Raw genomic sequence first — 25,567 nt, 5'->3', positions numbered from 1 at the left:
GTTTTGACTTACCCCCATCCTTACCCTCCTATCTTCCCACCCCATCCTCCCCTGCACTTAGAAAAATTACGATTTACAAACTTGAGTTGTGCTATTTCACCTTTTTTAGGAATACCTCACATTTAGCAGACCTGATGGCCTGGGCAAGCCCTTTCTTATTAGAGATGCTCACTTTGACTGCAGTAGAAAGAAACTCTGCACAACTACCACCACAGTTAGGGCAAGAACATTGTTTCTGCTGTGGCCTGTTTCTGATTATCAGAAAAGACAGACCTTTGAGCTATGTTTCATACCTCTTTAGATTGGAGAAGTGCAAAATATAAATTTAAGATCTGTTTTTTCTGAAAACCAGGAACACCCCACAACTACCAGCCAGTCAAGACATGGTCATGGTTTCTACTCTAGACCATTTCTGATTATCAGAAAAAGACAGACCTTGGAGCTGTGTTTTGCACCTCTCCAGTCTGAACAAATTTGTGTTGGCAAAGTAATTCAAGGTGATTACCCTCTTGACTATCCTCACTTTTCTGCTGCCGGGCACCCTGTTGGTCAAAGGGGATATGAATGTGTTACCTACGTATTCTTATTGGTAACCATTTGAAATGTGAGAACACTGTAGTGAGTCCCAAAGTGCAATAACTGAATTGCTGAAAAAACAGACTTACTCTAGGTATTCCCTTTTCTCCTAGGCATGGCAGTGTCAGAATTAGTATATGTAACTTGTGAGGGGGGGGGGGCTTACCCCCATGCAAAAAAGAAGCTTAAAAGAAAAAAAGAAGAGAGTGATATTCAAGATTCGCTCTTTTCCTACATCGTTAATCTGTTTTTTTAGGCATCTTGGCACTTTAGCATTTCAAGCACTGACATTTCACTACAGAACTGTTCTTATTATCAAGGTGTGCAGAATATTCTGGCAGGTTGTGATAAGGACAGAACACTTTCTAGTTCAGCTCCTTGCCCTGTGGACTTTGCTGTGCTCTCATGATTTTCACAAAATGCTTAGCTCCGGTCGTTGTCCACTTCAGAGTACAGGGCATCCACTTCTCTGTCTGCCTTGGATAATGGCCTTATACAAGTGAAATCTCAGGAATACTTGACCAGGATGTTAGTACACTGCTTTGACAAATAAGGGATATCTGTGATCCATCAGATGTCATACTCATCCCTTTGTAAAGAAAATGCTTCTTAGGGACCATCCTAGACTTTGAATTTTAAAGGACATCCCTCCAGTAAGTAAAAAAAAATGTTTCTCAGTTCTTTTCCTAGTCTGCCTGACAAACATCCTTGATAAGCCCACTTTGGCCGCAATAGAAAGAAACTCCCCACAACCACTACCACCATCAGACTAAGAGCATGGTTTCTGTTCTGGGCTGTTTCTGGTTATAAGAAAAGACAGATTTTGAAGCTATGTTTTGCACCTCTTCAGATTGCAGAAATGCAAACCATAGCTCTAGGGTCTGTCTTTTCTGATGACCAGAACACCCTGCAACCATCACCATAATCGGGGCAAGGACATGGTCTCTACTCTAGTCTGTTTCTGATGACAGATTTTGACGCTATTAAGTTTGTCTCATACATGTATGTCAGCCTTTTTTCATGGTCCTCTTGATGACGTTGCATAAAAGGAAACTCCAGTGGTATCTAGGAGGAGGTCTGCCTGGAATTGATTAATCCCCCATTCATAAATACTTCCATTATTGGTTGTCACAAATGAGATCCTGTCCAGGAATGCCATTTCTAGACTCTGGGGAAACTGTCTCATAACCGCCGACATTTCAGACCTGGCTTGGGAAGGCACACACAGTTTCCCTAAAACTTTGGGCAACCTGGAGCAAGGTCAGACTCATCATTATTGCAGAGATGCTGGCTGTTGTTAATACTGTTCAGGTCTTCAGACCTCTTGCAACCCAGAGTCTTCTGCCTGGTCACAAACAATACAGCAGTGATGTGGTCCTGTGGATTACATGGGTAGATCTCCTCCTACTGCCCACCAGTGGATGTCACATCCAAAAGCCTTCGACAAACTCAATTTAGTTTTAGACATCACTGAGATGGTTATATTTCCTTCATCACAGAACCCCCATATTCCAAACTTCTGTTCCAGGTACCCATGCAAGACAGCCCTAGTATTAGATGCATTTTCTAGTCCATAGAACAGAGATTTTCTGTGTGCCTTCTTTGCCTTATCACTGAATAACCAGAATACATAAAAGGGCTATACCAGAATACATAGAAGGGCTATGCAGGATAGGGACAACTTGATTTTATTGGTGGCATTTTCTGTTCCCTGGAGCAAAGATTTTTCTGTATGCCTTTCCTTCATTATCCCTGCAATTCAGAGTATTGGGGATGCTGTGTCTGAGAGGGACACCTTACACCTAATGGCATCCCAATGGTCAAGACAGCATTGGATGTCTTTCAATTCCTATGTTGCAGTATTCTTGGTGTGGGATTTTCTGCCTCAGGTGACCCGTAAGTCGGCTCCTATACAAAAGCTTCAGCTTGGTTGTTGTAGTTGCATGGGATGTCACACATTGGGCCATAAACCAGGGACCTTAAATGTGACGTCTGCATGCACAGACCCCAGAACTTTTCAGACGCAGATGACGGCCACATTGTGTGCCTTGCACCTTCACCGCAAGACGTCTAAAAGCTAAGTACCCCATTGGAGTTTTCTTTAATTTCTAGCTAGAGCTTGTTTGTTGTAACATTCCTTAGCGGATGTCAGCAAAAAAGGCCAAATGCCAATGCGGGTGCCAGATACCCCATAAAGACACGCACAACCGCTATGTTTTTTTGTTAGGCCAGGAGCACGATGACAACGCTTGCTCTGTCTGCCAATCTTTCATTCCTAAGACCCTTCACAGATGTCTGGCCGCGCTAAATCTCTACCTGGAAAACCAACAGCTTAAAAATTAGCTCTCAGGATGGATCCCATCTCGGAAGCCTGGACTGAACCTCCGCAAAAGAAGGCCGAGTTTCCTAGGCCCTCTTCCTCTGCCCCCATACCCATTCTACCCTCCCACAGAACATTTTTATGTTTCTCTGGACCCTGCTGTCATTTCCAATTTACTGCATTGTCTTTTGGTTTGCCCACTGCCCCCAGAGTGTTTACAAAATGCCTGGCACCTGCCATAACCTATTGCAGAACACTGAGGATTCAGATTTATCCCTACCTAGACGACATCCTGATCCTAGCAGATTGCAAAGAAACCCTGTTAATCCATCTGGCGTTCACCATGTGCTTACTACGAAGTCTGGGGTTCACCCTCAACCTCCAAAAATCATCCTTGACCCCAGAACAAGACAAAATATTTCTGGGTTGTAGGATCAAAATGAACATAATGAAAGCCTTTCTTCCCCAGGACAAGGTCAGCTCCCTGACCTCCCATTTCAAAGCCCTGCTGCAGACACAAAAAATAACTGCAAGGCAGTTCCTAAGGACCCTTGGTCTAATGGCAGCCACCATCCCCATACCTCCACCAGCCCGAATCCACATATGAAACATGCAGTGGTATCTAAAAATGTGTGGTCTCAGCACCAACATCCTCTAGAGCAAGAAATCAATCTCCTGCCCTGCCTAAAGGTAGAACTAAATTGGTGGATTCAGCAAGTCCATCTGAATCCAGGCCTTCCGCTGCAACCTTCTCTCCCAAACCAGTTCATGCATAAAGATGCTTCAGACTCAGGATGGGGGAGCCACAGTGGCATCCTACAAGGTCCAAGCAAAGTGGCACCCTTTCATAAAGAACAAACACATTAACGTGAGGGAAATGACAGCAGTCCTTCTAGTACTGAAAGCTTTCTTTCCACTCCTCCTATCAGGTGTTCGCCAAATAATAACAGACAACACCACAGTTATGTGGTACCTCAACAAGCAGGGTGGAACAAAAGCGTGCCACCTGTGCAGACTAACCTTACTGATATGGGACCTAGCCACTCAACACAGCTTGTCCCTGCAGGCATCTTACATCCCCTCACAGGAAAACAAACAAGCAGACTTTCTCAGCAGGACATCCTGTCCACAAGACGAATGGATGCTGGATAGAAATGCCTTTCTAGACATTATCCCCCTGTGGGGCACACCTCAAGTAGACTTGTTTGTCTCCCCCCAGAACAGACAACTGCAGACCTTCTGCTCCAAGACCTACTCCCCTCTAGCTTGAAGAGTAGATGCATTCAGCGTTTCTTGGAAGGGAGGGTTTCTATATGCCTTTCCTCCCTTCCCACTAATTCAGAAAGTACTCCTGAAAATCAGGAGAGATGAACCAAAAATCTTGTTGGCAACTCCCTACTGGCCAAGGCAGCACTGGTCTCCCCCTACTTCTCAATCTAGCCAAGGGCAATCACCACAAGTAACCCCACAAGGTGGATATTCTGACAAAACAAGAGGGAGCCCTCACCCTTCCACACTTGCAGATGTTGTCACTGACACTGTGGGCGATACATTTCTAATTCCCTTCAGGCACCACTACTCAGAGGATGTGCTTTTGGTCCTGAGGGAAGCCAGGAAACCTACTACAAGAAAATCCTACGTAGCTAAATGGGAGAGATTTTCAAAACGGTGTCTGGATAAGGGCAGGGATCCATGCATTGCAGATCCCCCCTAATTCATGCATATGTGAGTCAGCTAGTAAAGGGCGGATTCTCTTACTCTTCAAGTCCGCCTTTCAGCAATCTCATCCTGCCTGCCACTAGACCCTCCCTTACTAGCCAGGCTTGATGTGAAGCTGTTCTTAAAAGGGGTCTTACACATCAGACCTCCAAGAAAACCCATCCTACCACCCTGGGACCTAAACTTCATCCTGGAAAAACTAACCCAGTCTCCAAATGTGCACATGGAAGACAGGTACTGCTAGTGGCTATTACCTCAGCCAGAAGGGTGTCTGAATTACAGGCCCTAATGGCCTTCCCCCCATACATTACCTTTCCACAAGGGCAGGGTAACACTAAGAGCTAACCCTTCCTTTATTCCAAAGGTGGTCAATGATCTTTCCTTAAATCAATCTATTCATCTTTCCACCATCTACCCCTCTCCTACCAGTGATAGTGAGAGAATACTCCACTCCCTGGGTGTACACAGACAGCTAACATTTTACATAGACAAAACAAAATCCATTAGAAAATCCAATCAACTCTTTGTTTTCTTCCACCCCAGGGCCATGGGCAAGGCAGTCTCCAAACAAACCATTGCATGTTGGATTAGAAAAGCCATTTGCTTCTGTTATTCACACCATGGCAAAAAGCTCCCACAGGGAGTTAAAGCTCACTCTGCCAAGGCAGTGACAGCCTCCAAAGCCTACTAGAAGCAGTCACATGGCCCACCATTCACACTTTCACCAAACACTACAAGTTTGACAATGTCTCCAGAGCATGTGCAGGATTTGCCAGGGTAATCCTGCAAGGCTTTGTGAAATCAGCCTCTTCTACCTCCACCCTTCCTTCCAACTAAGCTGTGGTACTCTCCCACACCAAGAATATTGCAACATAGGAATAGAAGGACATAGAACAGTTGTGTAAAATCTTACCATAACCATAGATGTCCTCCTCTTCTATGTTGCAGTATTCCTTCCTAACCATCAAAATCCCCTTATCCCTTCTCTCTCTCTCTCTCAGTCCCTGATATATTTAGGTCTTTTGGGGGTTTCCCCTATCCTGTGACCTATGTAACCACATAATGGCTCCTTGACCCTATGACTGACATCACTGGCTTACTCCCTCCTGTTGGGCCTTCAAATTCTGAGGTCTGTGCATGCAGACATCACATTTAAGGTCCCTGGTTTATGGCCCAACGTATGACATCCCATGCAACTACAAACAGCCAAGCTGAAGCTTTTATATAGGAGCTGATGTACGGGCTGCCTGAGGCGGAAAATCCCACACCAAGAATACTGCAACATGGAAGAGAAGGACATCTATGGTTATGGTAAGATTTTACACAGTTATTCTTTTTCCCTGATCAGGTACTTAAGTGAAGAAAGTGTAGAGGCTTTTCCAAACTCGTGTGACCTGATGTCATAGCATTGAAGAACCTCTGGTGCTCCCAAACCTAAAACATCCAAGCAATGAATGTAAGCATATCTTTGAAGTCATAGTTGGCATAATGGTTAAGGTATTTACCTCAGACACAAGGTACAGAGTTTGATTTTTGCCTTGGGGAAGCATGGCTAGGTCTAAAAAGGACCCTTAGAATCATAAACGCAGTAATCACCTATGAACACATACCCAGACCATTGCTTTGAGTGGGGATTAGTTTAATGGTTAAGGTGTTTACCTCAAGGTACAGTGTTTGATTCTAAGGGGTTGGCATAATGATTAAGATATTTACCTCACAGACAGGTATTAAAATGTTTGACTCTCAGAAAGGGAAATTGGCTAGGCTTAAAATGGTCCACATGGGCTGCAAGCCAATTACTTATCTACGAACATATGTAACCTGAAAAAGGAAATATCCTCCTTTCTTGAAATCCTGGGGGTCATTATGGAAATAAAGGTTAGCACCAAAAAAACTCCTGTGGACCAGTTTTTTTATTTGGTATGCAAGTATAATGTCATTCGTCTTAAGGCAACTTTGTTTTTTTTCCAAAATTGTTTTGTAAAGGCTTTTCTTATTATCATGTTAAGATACACCTTTCAGCCATTTTAGCTTGCCTGTCCTTAGAAACATCTTTATTATCTGTCCTATCAGTGAATCACTTTTTAAAGGGGGTGCTGCATTTGAGGTCACCAATTGGTGCTTCTTCCATGGGTCTCAAACTTTGTTTAAAAAAATTACTTGTTTCTTTTGAACTTCAGGGATCAGCCCCTGTGAAGTTCCTAACTTAAAAAAGTGTTTTAGTTGCTTTTTACTGCTGCACCTGCTCTCGTGGAGCATGAAAAGAATCCTATACATTTCCTTCATAAAATCAAAAGTTATATCTTTAGATCTCTTAAAAGTGTTTGAGTACATGCCAAAAATGTGTACGCAATTATTAGTGGTTCCGTTTCACAAATGATCATTGCTTTGTATTTAGATGATTACCAACTCAGTTGATTAACACATGCATTTTGAAAAGTAGTGGAAAAGGTTATTGATGAATATGCAGAAATGGAGGAAGCTCTTGCTCAATCATCAAGATAAGTGAAGGCATGTGATGGGGACAGTTCTGCTGTCTAAACTTGGTAGCACTTGTTAAACAAGTAATTGCTACCACAGATGAAGGTCTGTTGGGTTTTGCAGTATATTTAGATTTTGCAAAAGCATTTGACATTCCCACTTCTAAGTGTACTGGAAAAGCTCATTTGTTCTGCAGATAATTTGATCCAAAATAATGGTTACTTAGTAGAGCACAGAGAGCATGAATGGGGTGATTCTCCTGAGACGACTTGACCAGCAGAGTACCACAGCGGCTCATCCTTAGGACTTGTGCTGTTATGTATGATCTTTTCAGAGCTAAAACTGAGAGACTGCTTGTGTGTGATAGAGTATACAGATAACTGAAACATCAGCAACATTGTTCTGTTCACTGCAGACTAAACAGTATTGAAGGATTCTAGATACTGTATACTGAGCAGCTTGATAACAGGTGCACGTTTCATTTAAAGGAATGCATTCTGATCAATTTAATTTATCTTTTAATCAAAACTGACTCAATGTATTAGCTCAGTGTTGTATAGGCCCCTTAAAGGGATGATTTGTTTTGACTTCAGGGTACCGACGAACCTAGTGCTTTTTTAAATTTCCTGCTTGTGAAGCTAGCACTAGGTCCGGAAACTTGCCTTGCTGCTAAACTGGAAAATGGAAAACAGTTTGCAACACTGTGTCTGTCTAGATTATGGAACAAACTGCTGTTCTCAGCTAATGCATGTTTTGTTAGCTTTCAAGAAATCACTGTGAGATTTTATGGTCAATAAAATAGATAATTTGTTTCTAAAGTAGAATGTCACAGTCTTGATATTCATATTTGTGAAATCTTGTCCATAGGGTTGTCAGAACTTCCTTTGTATGGTCAGAGCCTTATTTGGTCTTTCATAATGGCAAGTTAGCTTTTTTTTGTTCATCATTTAGACCACATTTTATGCTTATGGCCATGTCAGGCTTTGACTTATACCAAAAGAATTAAAAATCCACTGCCTGTGTCTGTATCAACAAGATACAGTGATGTACTTTCTTCATTGGATGGATTATTGTGGACAGTTGTTTTGTCTTATTGGGACTAAACATTTAAGAACCAAGTTTGTTTCTTTTGTCCTCAGAAATGTGGGTATTGTTTTGGCAGGGATGCCCTGATGCAGATTTTCAGCTGATCGCTGGCTAGTGCAGAAGTGCAAGCCTGCTAGAAAACAATTCAGATACCTTTTTTACAAAGAGGAAAAAAATATGTAGAACTAGAGTCCTGTTAGCCTAACAAGGCAATGAAAGTGATAGAGTCCTGAAGGGGGAGGGCTGTGGTAGCATATACAGAGGACACCACCCAGCATAATTATTTGGCCAGAAGGAGTTGTCAATCAAATCTGATTCAGTTTTATGTTTGGTTTCTTGATGAATGTGATGGGAGTGTTAGTATAGTTTGCCTGGACTTCACCAAGGCCTTTGACTCTGTCCTACACAGGTGGCCGATACAAAAACCTGATGGTCTACAGGAATGGCCACTCGGCCAGGCTTAAATTACTGGATAGCTACATTGTTGAACTGTAGGATTTAGGGGTTTGTAGTGTGTGGAACAACATCAGGAATTTGGAAATTGACTAGTGTAGTACCACTAGAGTATGCCCCAAGTCTGGTACTCATTGCTTGTCTCAGATGTATCTGAGGGAACAGAGAGAAGGAGCAGCCTCTCTTCTGATGACCCAAAGGTAGATGCTGCAGTGGTAGATGGAAAAATAGGATGACAAATGATAAATAAACGCTGAACAAGTGTAGAAAAAAATGGCAGTCAAGGTTCAGTGCATGTTGAGACAGATACTGCACTCCAATCACAACTTCCCCAGTGTAAATTGTCATCTGGTGAGAGCTGAACTGATGGCATCAGAGCAGAAAAATGACCAAGCATTGCTGAACATACCTGCATTTGACCACCAGGATTAGAGTGAGAGAGCAGTATCAGCAACAAACGGAATGCTGGGATGTATGCTCAAGGGGAGGGTGTAGGATTATAGAAGCAAAAAGTTAATGCTTCCATTCTTATTTGTGTGGTCAAAGGGGAGGAATATGACCAGAGGTTAGAAGGGGCTAGGGCTGTTCTCAGTTAAGACTTGGGGACAAGGGAGACATGAGCCTGGTGCATAAAGTAATGTCGGGAAGATGTGACTGGAGTCCTTCTAAACAGGAAGGACAGAGTGGGGAGTAGGAGGCAGCAGACTTGTAGGGATTATCTTCTTCCTGGCCCTCTAAAAATACTTTTTAACAAAGGGTGTTGTGGCCCCATGAAATGGAAATCGGTGATGGAAAGGGAATCCACAGAGGCATTCAAGCAGGCATGTGACGTGGAAAGAAGGTAATGGGGGGGGCAGGATGTTAAATGCACTTAGAAGGACTGACTACTTATGCTTGTTGTCTCCTCCTTAAGTTAAGAAAATGTAAGCAAGTTGGTAGCTCCCGTGGTTAATATATTTCCATCTGCATTTGTGGTTGCTTAGCATAACCATTTCAGGGATCCATCAGAACCCCCTTCTGCAGGTGTGGCCGTGTCATTTTCTTTTTTTCTCCAAGAGAGCTTCCACTGCTATTTTTGCAGCAGCAGTATGATATTTTTCTATTCATATGTTGCAGTATTCATAACATGAGACAGCCCGCCACCAGCTGAATTGTACGTCCGGCCAGTATACAAAAGTCTAACACTACTGTAGGGTATGTGCGACATTGCACGTGGTGCTGGTCCTACATCTGTCATAAAATGACATCTGGTATAAAGCGGATGTCAGCACGTACCAATCCTCAGAACTTTTCTGCTGCCAGTCAGATCATCTTCTCCAGTCATCGCTTGTCAGAGAAGTGCAGATTCTGATCAGGTAAGTGCCCTCTTGGGGGGGCTTTCTTATTGCTTTGTGTGCTACTGTTGTTGAGTTTACATGTCAGCTAGGAAGGCCAAGTGTCATTGTGGAAGGCAGATTCTCCATAAAAGACTCCTATGATCTTTGTTTATTTGGCATAGGCCCTAACCACGACCATACCTCTTGCTCGATTTGCAAGCCCTTTGTTCCCAAGACCTTGCATAGTCGTTTAGCTTCCCTTAATGTGTACGTGGAAAACCAATGCCTTAAGTGTCCAGCATGCGCTATGGAAGCTACATTGGGTCCTTCAGGTGAGCCACTGATTGAGGGCCAAGAAATCTAGGCCTGACTTATCCGCTGCTCCTCCAATTCAGGATGTCTCTCCCGAGGCTGATATTGGCCCAAAGACCATTTTGGAGTCATTAGGTGAACCTTCCACGGGTACCAGTGTGGAGACCATGAAGAGTCCTACTAGCACGTCCTCAGTAGATATGCGGGCGTCTGTTTCGGATGTGGGGGGAACCCAGGCTCATTGTACTGAAGGCCTGTGTGGCATCCCTCAAATCATTGTTTGTGAAGATGGTCCCTAACAATATTTTAGAGTGTAGGCTGACGTCAGGCTCCTCGTCCTTCCACTGCACGGATGTTCTACTAAAGAAGGTGAAAGCTTAAGCATGCTCCTCCTGTTTCCCAGGAACGGCCTGTAGATTGCCAAGCCTTCTCCCAGGGGCTCTTTAATGCTTTTGTGGCCCTGAGACAATCGTCTGGTCTCTCTCTCTCTCCCTTCTCCCTCCCTTTCTCCTGCTGTTCCACACAAGAGGATTTCTGTGAAGATTTCAGCAAATGAAGATGATTCCTCTCGGGATGAGTCTTTGGCATATTCTGCCCAAATTTCATCACCCTTAGGATGTGCTTTCCCAGGAGAGGATATTTTCTTTCGGGAAACCATCGTTACAATGAGAGAGTTCTTCAAAATAGGATTGCTCAAAGGTGTCAGACATTCAAAAAAGGTATCATGACCTTCTACAGATGGACTTCCCCTCCCCATCTGCCATAGCCCCTGTTCTGCTGGCACTTTTAGATGCTTTCGCAGCAGCCTCTAAGTGCCCTGACTCCCAACCTCCTGCCCCTAAAAGGCCAAACAGGTTTTTATAAGGTGCCAGGAGGATTCCAAATTGCTGTTTGTGTCCCTCTGCAGACCTTGCAACAATTTCTGTGTCTGATGATAAGGCCTCCAAGATGTTGCCCTCCACTTCCCTTCTCCCATCAGACAAGGAGAGTAAAGTTAGGAGAGGCTGGGGAAGAAAGTTTATACTTCTGCAACTCTGGCATTTAGGACCATAAACTACCAGACCCATATGGCTAAATATTCAGTAGCCCTTCTCTGTGATGCTTGCAAGTTAATTTCAGAGCTACCACATTCTCCTACAAAAGCTCAGTTATCCTCCATGTTGAGCTCTTCTGCTCAAGTTACACATTCTATTAGGTGTAGTTATGATACAGTGGAGGCAGCAGCCAGGGCTGCTGCTTTTGTGGATCAGTTCTCAGGAGGTACTCCTGGCTCAGACTGCAGCCCTTGTCAGACAATATAAAAGTAAAAATTATGTATGCCCCCCTGGACAACAAGGCATTATTTGGTACTTCTACTGCAGAACTCTTCAAATCATTGCAAGAAAAGGGCAAAGAGCTGCAAGACCTAAAACACATTTTTGTGTCTCCCATTCCAAGATTTCAGAGGAGCTACCCCTCTGTAACACCTTTTGTTAGGAAACATATATCTCAGCTTTCCAAAGGAAAAAGAGATACTAGGAAGCAGTTTTCAGCCAAGTCCTCTACATCATCTCATGCTGCTCAGAAAGCGCTTTTCTGCTAAGCCAGGTAGTTTGTGACTACCTTCCCACTGGCAGCCAGACTCCCCTTTCCCTTTCTCTCCCTGCTTGGAAACACTTCCCCCAGGACTCTTGGGTCGTCTTCGTTATCCTTCAAGGATACTTCATGATGTGGAAAACTCCACCTTCCTTCAGGGGGTATACCTCAACCTCCAAAAGAACAGCTGGATTACTTTCCCCAAGTCATTTTCAGTCTTCTGTCTCAGGGCACCATTCTAGAGGTGCCATCTTTACAAATAGAAAAAGGGTTCTACTCCAGGATATTCCTGGTCCCCAGGAAGGATGGTCCCTGGAGGCCCATCCTGGACTTATCCCACCTAAATACCTTCCTGAAGGTTCCTACCTTTTGCATGCTATCTTTACACACACTTCTTCCCCTCACCCTCCCTTAGGCCCTACATGGTGTCTCTGGATATCAGGGATGCTTACCTCCACATTCCCATTCACCCTCTGTTCAGGAAGTATCTTCACTTTGCTATTGCTTCCTCACATTTTCAATTCTTTGCCTAACCTTTTGCATTGTCCACTGCCCCAAGCATCTTTACAAAATGCTTAGCTCCTGTCATAGACTTTTGCAAACTAAGAGGCTTTTAGATTTTCCCGTACCTGGACTATCTTTTCCAGGCTCATTCACCAGATACCCTTCAAGAGAATTTGCTCTTCGTGGAGTCTCTGCTGGAGGGTCTAGGATTCACTGTCAACTACCAAAAATCTACCCTGGTTCCCTCTCAAGACCAGCTCTTTCTAGTGTGCAGAATCCAAACAGACAGGATGTTGGCCTCCTTACCCCCCTGAAAAGGTCCTTTCTCTTACTGCCTTCTTCCAGATCCTCTTGTCCCTTCCATCCATGACTGTCTGGGATTTTCTTTGCTTATTGGACTTCACAGCATCCACTATTCCCATGCTACCACTAGCCAAAATGCACATGAGAAAATTCCAGTGGTAGCTCAGGTAAGTTTGGGTGCAACACTCTCATCTGCTGGAGTTTGTGATACTTCTACTCCCTTGCTTGAAAAGGGAACTGAATTGGTGGATTCAGCAGATTGCATTGAATCCAGGCTTATCCTTTCAGCCACCTCTTCCCACTCAGGAGCTGTACACGGACACTTCAGACTTGGGATGTCAAGCGACCCTGGCTTCCTGGAAAGTAAAAGATGTGTGATCCCCCTCTCAAAAGATGGAACACATAAATGTAAAGAGATGAGAGCCTTTATTTTCACTCTAAAATTTTCAAACCTTTCTTCTAGGTGCCCTGAAGTGGTTCATAGACAACACCACAGTCCTTTGGTATGTCAACAAGCAGGGGGGTGGGGGGGGGGTTGATTTCCTGTGCAGACGAGGTCTCCAAGCTTGGAAGTTATCCTCTCAGAGTCTACTCGCCCTCCAAGCAGTTTATATTCCTTTGACTCTAAATGTTGTAGCAGACACATTGAGCAGGTCCATGACTCCATACTAATGGATGTTACACAGGAATGTGTTTCTGGACATTATTACACCTCAGGAAGATCTCTTCACCTACCCCATGAACAGACAACTTCCAAAGTTTTGGTTCAGAGTTCCCAACCCTCTAGCATGAAGGTGGACGCCCTGACCTTTTCTTGGAAGAGGATGTTTCTCTATGCATTACCCCCCTTCTCGCTTCTCCAAAAGGTCCTGTTGAAAATACAACAGGAGCAACCAAAAATCTTGTTGGTTGACTCCCTTTTAGCCAAGACAGCATTGGTTCCCCCTTTTTCTGCATTTAGCCAAGGGGGATCATCACAGGTTACCTCACAGAGTAGTCCTACTCACACAGGACAAGGGATCTCTAATACACCCACAGATGTCAACTCTGCAACTGACCCTGTAGGGTTTTTATTCTTTTCAGACACCTTTTCCCAGAGGACGTGCTGCAAGTTCTGCAGGAGGCCAGAGAACCCAGCACTAGGAAATCTTATATTTCCAAATGGAAAAGGCTTTCCATCTGTTGCCTTTTAAGGACCTGCAACCACTGCAGGTGGATGTTCCAGTGGTTCTGTCTTACCTGTGTGATTTATTGAAGAGTGGATTGTCGTACTCTTCAGTAAAAGCTCATCTTGCTGCAATCTCAGCATGTCTGCCTCTATGATTCCTCCTTTGGCCTCAAGGCTGGAAGTTAAACTTTTCCTAAAAGGCGTCTTACATAGTAGACCACCAAGGAAACCAGTTCCTCCTCCTTGCGATCTAAATTTTGTTCTAGAAAAACTTACCCTGGCTGCTTTTGAACCAACAAGTTCTTCTCTACAAAACTGCACCTGGAAAACAGTTGTGGCCATCACCTCAGCTATAAGGGTATCAGAGCTTCAGGCACTGATGGCTTCATCCCCCTTTACTGTTTTACACAAGGACAGGGTTTCCTTGTGGTCTAACCCCTCCTTTATTGCCAAAGATGGTGAATGAGTTGTCACTCAATCAGACCATTCATCTTCACACCTTTTTCCCCATCTCCTAGTCCTCTAGTGAGAGGGTTTTACACACCTTGGGTGTGCATAGAAAATTCAGATTTTATTTGGATAAAACCAAGTCTATTCAGAAATCAGGTTATCTTTATTTACTGTTACCCTAGGCCCCTGGACAGGCCTTTTTCCAAGCAGACTATTTCCACTTGGATTTCCAAAACCATTTCCTTCTGCTGTGTGTCCCATGGGAAAACTCTTGCTTCTCCAGTTAGGGCACATTCCACCAGAACTGTGTCCTCTTCTGGTGCTTTTTTTCAAAGGTCTAGACACCTGCTATATATTAGAAGCAGCTACCTGATCATCTGTGCACACTTTCAAAAAATACTATACAAGTTGGATGGCATTTCTAGGTCTAGAGCTATTTTTGCAAGGGCTATTCTGCGGGGGTTTGTAGAGTGCTACAACCCCTCCACACAATTCTTCTTCTGCATGAGCTTTGGTGCTCTCCCTCATTATGTTCTTCGTGTTTCACTGTTGCAGTCATCACACTTGGGTTATCTGCCTGCAGGTAGCCCTCACTCAGCCCAAATACCACAGACTTAATATTTCTGCGTCGGATGCTGTCGCTCCGGGACTGACGTCAGGTCATCAGTTGTATAAAAACAGGCAGCCAACGCCATTACATCAGTCTTTCTTGCCGAAGAGCCCAAAGCAGGAGCAGTTCGCCAGTACCAGTCAGCCGCTACCTGAATTTTCATTTACGAATTCAATAATCCTGAAGTCTTCTAAAGCTAAGTACCCCGTTGGGGATCCTTTTTTCTTGCTCTAACTGATGTCAGAAAAAGTTAACAATTGTCTTGCCTGTGGAAAGCAAATACCTCACAGGGATTTTCATTCTTACTGCGTCACCTGTTTAGACCACAACATCCGTCACTGTCAGTTTTGTGCTTTATTTAACACCTGAACCATTCGTCGTCGGGCTCTCTTTGTCGCTAAATTCATTCACTCTTGATCTCCGTATTCTGAAATGGCTTTGGTAAGCCATTCGACTACCGATATTCCGAAAAACATAAAGATAAAGACAGAGACAGACCACATAGGTACAAAACTGCCGACAATGCTTCCGTTAAGCTAGTTGCCAGTCCGCCAGTACTCAGTGAGGTGCTTTTGCAGCCCCTGATGCCCGCTTCAATGGATTCGCAGGCCTCTGTGAGTGGTTTTTGTTTACGATTCGCAGGCCTCTACTGAGACCCATTTGGAGTCTGGTATGCCGCAAGACTCTTCATCAACTATGGAACCTGTGGATGTCTCTACCTTGGATGGGTCTGGAGCCGCTGAGCAGGCACTGGCTTCTGAGGCAGTTATTCGCTCAACCGATGTTCGACTCAAACCAACGACTTCTTTTTTTAACCACAACTACCGAGTTTCTTAGGTCCAGAGTATGCACTACGCCTTGAAAACCGACGACCAAAGCGCATGCATCTGCTCCCATGCCACAAAAACAAATGATTAGAATGGATGAAGACCTTATTACGCTGATTAGGGAAGTCCGCCTTCCCCTGCTAAGAGAGAGAGTCCAGTCCCCTTCAGGTTCTACAGACCAGGAGTCCGATGTCTCTGAAATGTCTGATTATGAAGACATGCCCTTATCTGCTTATGGGGATTCAGATGCAGAGGAATCCATTCCCTCTGCCTACCCTCCAGAGGATTTTTCTTTTGATGAAACCTTGCATACCTTACGAGAGCATTTCCACTGGGAATGCCAAGACTATCCTCAGTCCAAAGAGAGACTCAGAATTTCTAGAGCTGCCTCAACACAGGCCCTTGTGGATGAGGATTTTATGGAATCCAGTCGTACTCCTGACACTTTACCTCCTGCCCCTAGGAAACCCGACAGGTACTACAGAGTACCTGACACTCAAATTTCTTTTCAAGAATACTACTGCTGACCCAGAGATAATTTCCCAGGGGCCTAAAGGTATCAAGGCTACTACAGCCAAGAATCCCACCCCTTCGGACAGGGATTCCAGAGCTTTGGATAGATTGGTTAAGAAGGTATATACCTCTACAACTCTTGCTATTATGACATTGAGTCCTCAGTTTCACATGCTGAGGTACCAGCAACATATTATGGAACTTATTAAACACAAAGTGGCAACCTTTTCAGACTGTGCAGAAAATAAAGAATTGCAGGAGCTTATGCACTCTGCAAAGCCAAGTCAGCAAGCATACTTTGCAGTGTGGCTTTGACACCCTAGAAGCATCTTGCTGGGCAGCTGTTACTGTCTCTGTACTGAGAAGACATGCTTTGCTGAAGGAGCAGACCTTGCCAGACCATATCAAATCAAAGTTACTAGACATTCCTTTGAATAAGGACTGTTGGTTTGGCACCAAAGCACAAGAGGTTCTTAAAAAGATGGAAGAAAAAGCTAAGTCTATGCACACTGTTAAAAGAATTCTTACAAGTGCAACCCCATAGATTCATGCAAAAAACTGGATGTCTATCCCAGGGGTACAAATTTTTATTTCCAGTCACTGCCATCCCCAAGCGGGTTTCCAGACCTTCCTCCAAACCAGTGGGCAGAGGCTCAAAACCAAATACTTTCTCTGTTCAATATCAGAACTATTCAGCCGGTTCCAGTAGAACAGACGGGTCAAGGATTCTACTCCAGACTCTTCCTGGTACCCAGGAAAGAGGGCTGTTGGCATCCAATCCTGGATCTTTCCATTCTCAACACCTTCCTGGTGGTACCAAAATTCAAAATGCTTACCCTGCAACAACTTCTTCCTATGCTAGCCAAGGCTGCCTGGTTAGTCACCCTAGACTTAAAAGAAGACTATCTGCAAATTCCCATAATGGAATCATGCAGGAAGCATCTACGTTTCATGGCAGGGTCGCTGCATTATCAGTTCTCTGCACTTCCCTTTGGCTTATCTACTGCGCCCAGAGTATTCACAAAATGCCTGGCTGCAGCCATTGCATACTGCAGGCAGAGAAATATCCAAATTTACCCATACTTGGACGACTGCCTGATTCAGGCAGGCAGTCAGGAATTGCTGCTGCAGCACCTGACATTTGTGAAAAACCTTCTGACTTCCTTGGGATACACCATGAGCGAAAAGAAATCAAAACTGGTACCCAGTCAAAAGATTGTATTCCTGGGAGCAAGCTTGGACACAACTTCCCAGATGACATTCCTCACCTCAAAAAAACAAGTCTGCCTGACAGACTACTTCAAACAAATGGCCACCAAAACCCAGCTATCTACAAGAAAAATACTGCATGCCCTAGAGTTCATGGCCTCATGTATACTGCTGATTCCATATGCAAGACTGCATATGAGGAAACTCCAATGGTACTTAAAAAGTCTTTGGTGCCAACATTCTCAGGACCTGGAAACATTCATTCCTATCATACCCTGTCTAAGGACAGAGTTCCTCTGGTGGGCAGAAACATGAAACCACAAGGGACTGCCGTTTACTCAACCCCAAGCTGCCCAGACCCTAACAACAGACGCATCAGACTATGCCCGGGGGGCACACATGGACGGAACATGTATTCAGGGCGACTGGACCCCAAGTCAAATTCATCTGCACATCAACCAAAAAGAGATGCTAGCTGTACAGAATGCCCTGACAGCTTTCAGATCCCTAATATTTCCAGGACAACTGCTAATAAAAACGGACAACAGCACAGTTATGTGGTACATAAATAAGCAGGGGAGAACGCATTCCTACCCACTCTGCAGGCTAGCCATGGCCCTGTGGAACACAGCCTTGGACATTCAAGTCCATCTGCAAGCTCAGTTCCTGCCAGGCAAACAAAAGTTATTGGCAGACGACTTAAGCAGAAACCTCCTAGACCCACACGAGTGGCAATTGGAGCACAGCACCTTCAACCTTCTGATCCAGAAATGGGGGACCCCAGAGGTGGTTCTCTTTGCCTCCCCGTACAACCACCATCTCAGCAAATTCTGCACCAGGAATGCTCACAGTAGGGTCGGGAAAGTGAATGTCCTATCTTTTCATTGGGTAAATCTCTCAATCTATGCCTTTCCCCCTCTGCCCCTCCTTTCAAGAGTATTACACAGGATAAAACAGGATAGACCAAGGCCAATTCTGATTGCCCCAGACTGGCCACGCCAGCACCGGTACCCACTCCTGCGCAGCCTGACATCGGTGCCACCCTGGCACCTACACCAGAACCCAACCCTCCTCTCTCAGCAGGAGGGACGGATTCTGCATCCACAACTGCAAACACTAAATCTTGCAGCCAGGCTTATTCCTTGAATTCTCCCCCAGTGACCTTAAGCAAGCAAGTGCTGGATATCACTCTTGAAGCCAGAAGACCCAGTACAAGAAAATCCTGTGCTGATAAGTGGAAAAGGTTCTGCTCATGGATTCAATCTAAAGGAGAGGACACAACACTGCCCTCTCTGCCTCTTATCCTGGATTACTTAGCAGATCTACTCCACAAAGGCCTGTCCTTCTCCTCCATTAAGATACACGCCTCAGCCATTTCTGCTCATTACAACACTGAGCCACCTCTCTTCTCGCACCCTCTTATCAAACAGTTCCTGAGAGTGGCAAACAACTTAAGGCCACCAAGGAGAGCACCCACCCTTGCTTGGGACCTTAATTTTGTACTGGAAAAGCTCATGCTTCCCCCTTTGAACCTCATCAGCAGAGTTAAAATTCCTCTCTTGGAAAACAGCCTTGCTTCTAGCCATCACTTCAGCTAGAAGAGTGTCTGAGCTACAAGAACTGATTGCTGCAGAACTCTTCATTATTTTCCATGCTGACAGGGTTTCCCTCAGGACTAACTCTTCCTTTATGCCTAAAGTGGTGTCCAGTGTGGCTCTCAATCAATCCATCCATTTGCCAACCTTCTTCCCTAATCCTCAAAATAAAGGGGAAAGGATCCTGCACTCCTTAGATGTGCATAGACAGCTCAGATTTTACTTTGATAGGACTAAGCCCTTCAGAAACTCTGACCAGCTACTAGTCAGCTTATAACAGGGGCAGAGGGCAAGGCCATTTCAAAACAAACTATTTCCAAATGGATAGCACACTGCATCCGTTTCTGCTACAAGCACCATGGGAAACCAACCCCTCAGGGGGTCAGAACACATTCCACTATGGCAACATCTACTTCTACAGCATTTCTCAGGGGAGTCCCTACCAGGGACATCCTGGAGGCTGCTACCTGGAGTTCTGTACACACCTTCAAGCATTACCACCTGTCTATATTTTCCAAATCCAGAGCAGGATTTGCTACAGCAGTCTTGCAAGGCATACTAGCCAGCCCTAGCTCTTCTTTCTTCAGCTTTGGGAATCCACCCAAGTGTGATGACTGCAACAGTGAAACACAAAGAACATAGTACAGTTGTGTACACTTACCATAGATGTAGATGTTCGAGTGTATTCACTGTTGCAGTCCTGGTTTCCCTTCTCCCAGCCCCCTCGTTTCTCTCTCTCTCTCTCTCTCTCTGTCCTATCTATGGCTATTACTAACCCCTTCTGGGGTATTGGTATTTACGCTTTACTGGTGTTTTCCCCACCATAACCTAGCTCCCTATTTGTGGGGTTCCTGACATTTGGGGCAAAAAAAACTGATGTAATGGCGTTGGCTGCCTGTTTTTATACCCCTGATCACCTGACGTCAGTCCTGGAGTGACAGCATCCGACACAGAAATACTAAGTCTCTGGTATTTGGGCCGACTGAGGGCTACCTGCAGGCAGATAACCCAGGTGTGATAACTGCAACAGTGAATACACTCGAACAGCTACATTTATGGTAAGTGTACACAATTGTACTTTCTGAATACTGCAACATTATGAATAGAAGGACATAGAATAGTTGTGTAAAATTTTACCATAACCATAGATGTCTTTCTCTTCTATATGTTGCAGTGTTGTCGTCGTCGTCCCCCCACCTTCCTCCTGATGCTTGATTATATGCTGGTTGTGTGTTTTCTCACCCTTCTTCAGGCTGGTGCTCTTCCTGCGGCATTCTGTTCTGAGGATTGGTACATGCTGTTTTATCCTATTGAGTTTCTTGACAGTATGGCAAATTAGCTGATTGCTAGAAAAAAGGTCCTGAAAGCAGTGTATTAAACTAAGTCACGGGACTGTGACAGTAACCTTTGTATCCGTGTATATGTTATGGTTAGCTGCCGTGACAGTCTAGTAGATTTTCCTTTTTGTCAGAAAAAGGTGATACGTCAGGAAAACAAGGTATGATGGTTATAGAATTATGGCACTGCACCCCTTGATGGACTGTCATGGAGGAAATATAGTTCTGAATACATTAATGGAGACCAATGGAAACTACAGTGGTAGTATTTTTTCATAGGGAGAGGGTAGGCTCCACTTGATACTTGAGAGGTTGACTTTTTGTGTTGTAAAACAAGGTCTTCGTTGTGTGTCGTTATTTCTCTTTCTTGCAGAGAGTATCTGGGACCATGCTTTAGACTCTGACTTCAAAATCTGACATTTTCAGCCCATGGATTGGGGAAGGACTGGCTTATTCTTGCATGCATTACTTGGACAGACATTTCCAGACCCTGGGCTACATCTCATTCTCATTATGACATTAGAGAGGACAAAAAGAAAAGCTAGCAGACTGCTAAACATGTGGTCATATACCTCAGTTACTGTGGAGACAGGCTCACTTCAATCAGCTGTGTTATGGTAAGTATCTCACACAACTGTTCTTTCTTATTTTTATGGCAAGTATGCCGTGCAACTGTGCTGTCTTAGTTGCTTTCTAGTTACTGAGGGAGACAGCTGGAATTGCTCATACTGAAGTACATAAAATATCTAATTTCCTTTGAAAAGTAAAAGTAATTTTTAAAGCAGCTATTTTTCATATAAACCTTTTGTACTACATGGATTAACATGATTATGCTGCAAAAGTTAGCAAAAGGGAAACTTGTTAATCACCTTTTTAAAGTGAGAAGAGTGTTTAACAAAGTTTAAGCACCATTTGTGCTGTTATCTTACATTAAAACATAAATAGCAGCCACCATAAAACAGCAGCAAGCATCTGAAAGAGCTTTAAAAACTGAAATACATTTCTGTGTGTCAGAGGATCAAAGATGCACACCATTTCTGGCGACTGTGAAGCAGTGCTACGGCTGTTACAGTTTTCAGAACTGTAAATTGCTTCATACTGTTGGTTTTCTTTTCACTGTGTCTTATAGTGTGTGAAAGCAGCTAAATTTCCATGTAGTACAGAAAATTGTGTGACAACACTAAAGTGTTTCACAGCTTTCAGAGCAGAAAAACACTTGGTACTCCTGGACTTTTTTCACATGTGCTCTCTTTCTGTGACTGTGACGGTACATGGAGCAGGTAAATTGTCATGTACTACAAGGGATTAAGATTGGGTTTCTGTGATCGTAGCCAAGTAGTTGTATGTTTTTGGAATAGATGTTGTCACCCGTCAAGTTTTGCTTTGGTCTGTTCGGGAGATGAATTTCTTAACATCCATTTCTCAAGTATATAACATTTTATTTACAATGAGAAAAGCAGTCCTAATTCTCACTATTCTGTATGCTTACATCATGGTACAGGGCTAAATACCTAGTTTTATTTTATCAAGTTTTGAAAATACAAATCTTACAAAGTTTTGCTTATCGTTTGTGGGAAATACTGATGGACTTTGCTGTTATGACAACTGTTTAGGTAAGTGGAGTGTTTAAATAATTTTTGAATGTAGAAAAAAAAACAGTGTATTGTTTGCACCAGCATTGGTTTATATGGTTTTGTAGCATGACTGCTAATAAATTAATGTTTTTGTTTTTCAGAGACCCTCACCACGGAGAAGCAACAGCCCAGACAAATTCAAACGCCCTACTCCTCCACCTTCACCCAATACCCCAGTTCAGCCACCACCACCCCCACCACCACCTGTGCAGCCTTCAATGCAGTCAATGTCATCCCAGCCTGCTACTTCACAGCACTCTGCTCATCCTCATCCTCCGCCACCACCTCAGCCATAATGTATTTGTCTACCAGCATCTACAGTACATTGAGTGGACTTGTGATACAGAGTGGTTTACTACAAGCCAAAGGCTTAACTGGCTTATTTCAATTTGACTTATTTGCACTGAGGTTATATAGGCTTCACTGTTAACTGTGTTGTGTATGTTTGTCTAAAACACAGCCACTGTTTGGGGTCTACAACACTAACTTACCAACAGAATTTCTGTCCATGTTTACTGGAACTTGTGTGTGTCCCCAGCTGGATCAGTGTATCATTCAATATTCAGCAGTATGTTGTCACAAAATGTATGTGTTGCTGCTCCTAAAAGCTACATTTCTTGGCTTTTTAGGCTTGTAAAAGTGAAACAAAGGGAATCCTGTTTGTTTTTTTTTCTCCGTGACAATTTTGCTGAAATTCATTGTCATGAATGCTGTATTTACACTTTGGTTTTGTAAGTATAATGTTTGTCAGGCATATGCAAAATCATCACTACATTTCAGTTTCTGCATGAAGGTATAGTTTAGGTACAGAAAGCCAAAAATACATTAATCAGTGCCTGTGAAATACTAATGTATAGTCTCCAGTTAAAAATAGTTTACTGTTACAGGTTCAGTATTTAGCATATTTGTTACATATCTTGACGATTCCTTCCTGCTTAAGTGTTGCACATAGTGTAACAGATGGTACTAACTGGAAAATAGCAGGGGAAATGTAATTCAAGCTGATCTTCAGATCCGTTACTGGTATGACTCTTTAGCCTGTAACTTCTGCTTATTACTTATATGTTGGTCATGTTTAGTTTTTTCTGGATTGACCATTCTTTCAATGACTACAGGATGCTTTTGGGTGGCTGTTGTTCAGTACAATGTGCTGTTATAATTTGTTTTTGCTTAAGAAGGCAATGACTTTCTAAGGAACAGCTGCATTTAGTGACATTTTATAATTTGTAAATTCTACTGGATGAAAAATGTGAGTTAAAAACACATTTTAAATCTAAAAGACTGAACAAATGATTCAAGCAAGCATTTTTAAATATCTTGATGTACATTTGTAAAGTGGAGCATATGCTGTTGAGAATGTTCTGGCTTTTCTGGTTGGCAGTATGGTCTAGTATGCTGTATTGCTTGTTGGAACAAATCACAGGAAATGTAGAACAGCTTGGCACTAATAAATGCTTAGATTGTAAAATAAGGCGGTACAGTGTATGAAGAAGAAAAAAAATCTGACCCACCCTTCAATTCATTCATCACAAATAAAATAGTTTCACTTTGAGGTGGAACTTTGTAGTATGTGTTTTATGTAGAAGTCTTCTTTAAACGTTTTTGAGAATTGTTATGTATGCAGAGCCCTGAGGTGCAGGACATGTATGCAAGTTTATTTTTAATGCAGACACCTAAGAGGTACTCTGTTGTATAGAGTGGACCTGCATTTTTCAGATTACCATACATTCATACTGAAGAACATGGTTCAGAAATACATATGGAAAGTTCACAGCTTTATTTTTTAATATGTTAGAAATTACATGATAGAATGGTGGAAAATCTATTACCCACATTTTGGAAGGTGGGTGGAGCATACTGGTTTTTCATAAACAATTTTTTAATTTTCATCTTAAGTTAGGGAAACATCCAGTGCTGCAGCTATCAGATTGTATTTCTCCAACATGATGAGTGAATTGGAATTGCATGTATGATGCTTCAGAAGTCTTAATTTGGTTAAATATAAACTGTTGTTGCTGTTGAAGAATAAGTGTTTTGCAGTGCTTGCTATTCATATAATATCTCTGAGGGAGAGACTGTAACTCACAGTTTAATAAATGCTTAACAGATTGCAATTCAAAAGTGGCACATGTGCATTTATTGGTTCAAGTGCCAGCTGAGGTTGAATTTTGTTTGGTTTCTATAGGTCCATTTATTGCGTTGTAAGTTCAGCATGTAACTGCTGTACACATGGAATGCATTAAAGTTGTCACTGTGTATGAAGTGGTGCAAAACAGTGCTGCGCAAACTAGTGTAGCTAAGTAGTTGTCAGGTTGAACCATTTGCATCATTTAAGCTGTGTGTGTAGATCAGTTTAAAGTAGTTTAGAGATGTTTAGAGGTATTTGCACACACAACTACTCTTCTGTAATTAAAGCTGATTTTAAGAATGAGCAGTTATATCTGGTGTCTTTAAAGAATACTAGGCTTTCCATACTTCAGTTTTCAGTATTTGAGTTAGCCAGTTGAGGGTCAAAGACAGAGCCTTTCAGGACCCTATTTCATCAGAGAAAGCATACATGCACATAGGGGAAATATCACCAGTTCCCCTGCCTTTCATGTCTTTGGGATGTAGTATGTTACTGAAGGCCCTGGAGAAAACTCTGAGAGAGGAGTACATGCAGAATTCACACAGAAGGCACCCCAGACAGAACATGCCTGTGTAACCTTTACAAGTAGCTCAAGTATCTGCCCATTGAACATCAACAGTTTGACATTTTAAGCATGCAGTGCTTACTGAAATTCCAGAGTTTCATTCTTTTTTTTCTCCTTTAAAATAAAAATTTACAGTGATGTTCTCTAACTTTTAAGTAAAGAATATGTCTGAATGTTTCTTTTATTTTGAACTATGGTAATAATAGTTTTGCAGATTTAGAAGTGTCTTGCAGTGTCTTAGCATACAAAACTCTTAAAGGGTCCCTTGCTGTGGTTAACATTTGGGGGACCCAGTCCTTGTCACAGTGCTTTCCAATCTGTAGCTTTCTTTGCTCTCGGCACATGTGCTTCACAATGAAACAAGCAGTGATGCCACATGATAGATCTAGGAGGGCAGTACTCCTGTCCCATATTCAGCACTTTTCTTTTTGCCTTTTACACACTTCATATCTCAGCATTGCTACATATTGAGAAGGATTTCTTGCATACATTGCTAAGGAAGCTTAAACCTAAAGTGTCCACATTGTCGTCAGATCACCAGCCAGGACCTACACAGTTGTTGCTTGTACTACCCTGGCTGAGAGCATGACATTGAAGACTCCTCAAATGCTACAAGTTCATCCTAGCCATAAGGTGAATGAGCACAAAAAGCAGGATGCCTGTATCAATGTGAGCAGGGCAGCTATATTTGCACAGTATTTAGTGATTTGATTAGTAGGAGGGCCCCTTGCATGATACCAGACAGGAGCAGGAAAGATAAAGGAAGGCATAAGAGCAAGAGAGCCACACATCGCATCAATTCCTTCATCTGCTGCAGTCTGTTCCTCAGCCAGTGAGAGTTCAGACTTATACTCATCATAGGTTGATACAAATTATGTATGAGATT

At 43.2% G+C, this 25,567-nt stretch overlaps 1 protein-coding gene across 1 annotated transcript in view; it reads left to right on the top strand.

The window, feature by feature from the left end:
- Nucleotides 1-23,557, top strand: part of CCDC6 (coiled-coil domain containing 6) — a 1,452,251-nt gene extending 1,428,694 nt beyond the window's left edge. The window contains exon 9 of the mRNA XM_044056399.1: nucleotides 22,090-23,557. Within this exon, the coding sequence (XP_043912334.1) occupies nucleotides 22,090-22,284 (195 nt within the window). The 3' untranslated portion in view covers nucleotides 22,285-23,557. The remainder of the gene's footprint in view (nucleotides 1-22,089) is intronic.
- Nucleotides 23,558-25,567: the final 2,010 nt, after the last annotated feature.

The sequence above is a fragment of the Protopterus annectens genome, chromosome 14.part0 (assembly GCF_019279795.1).
Source record: "Protopterus annectens isolate FY-2018-M chromosome 14.part0, PAN1.0, whole genome shotgun sequence".
Lineage (NCBI taxonomy): Eukaryota > Metazoa > Chordata > Ceratodontiformes > Protopteridae > Protopterus > Protopterus annectens.
Note: the sequence above shows the minus strand (reverse complement) of the source record. Positions and strands in the feature narration are given on the sequence as shown.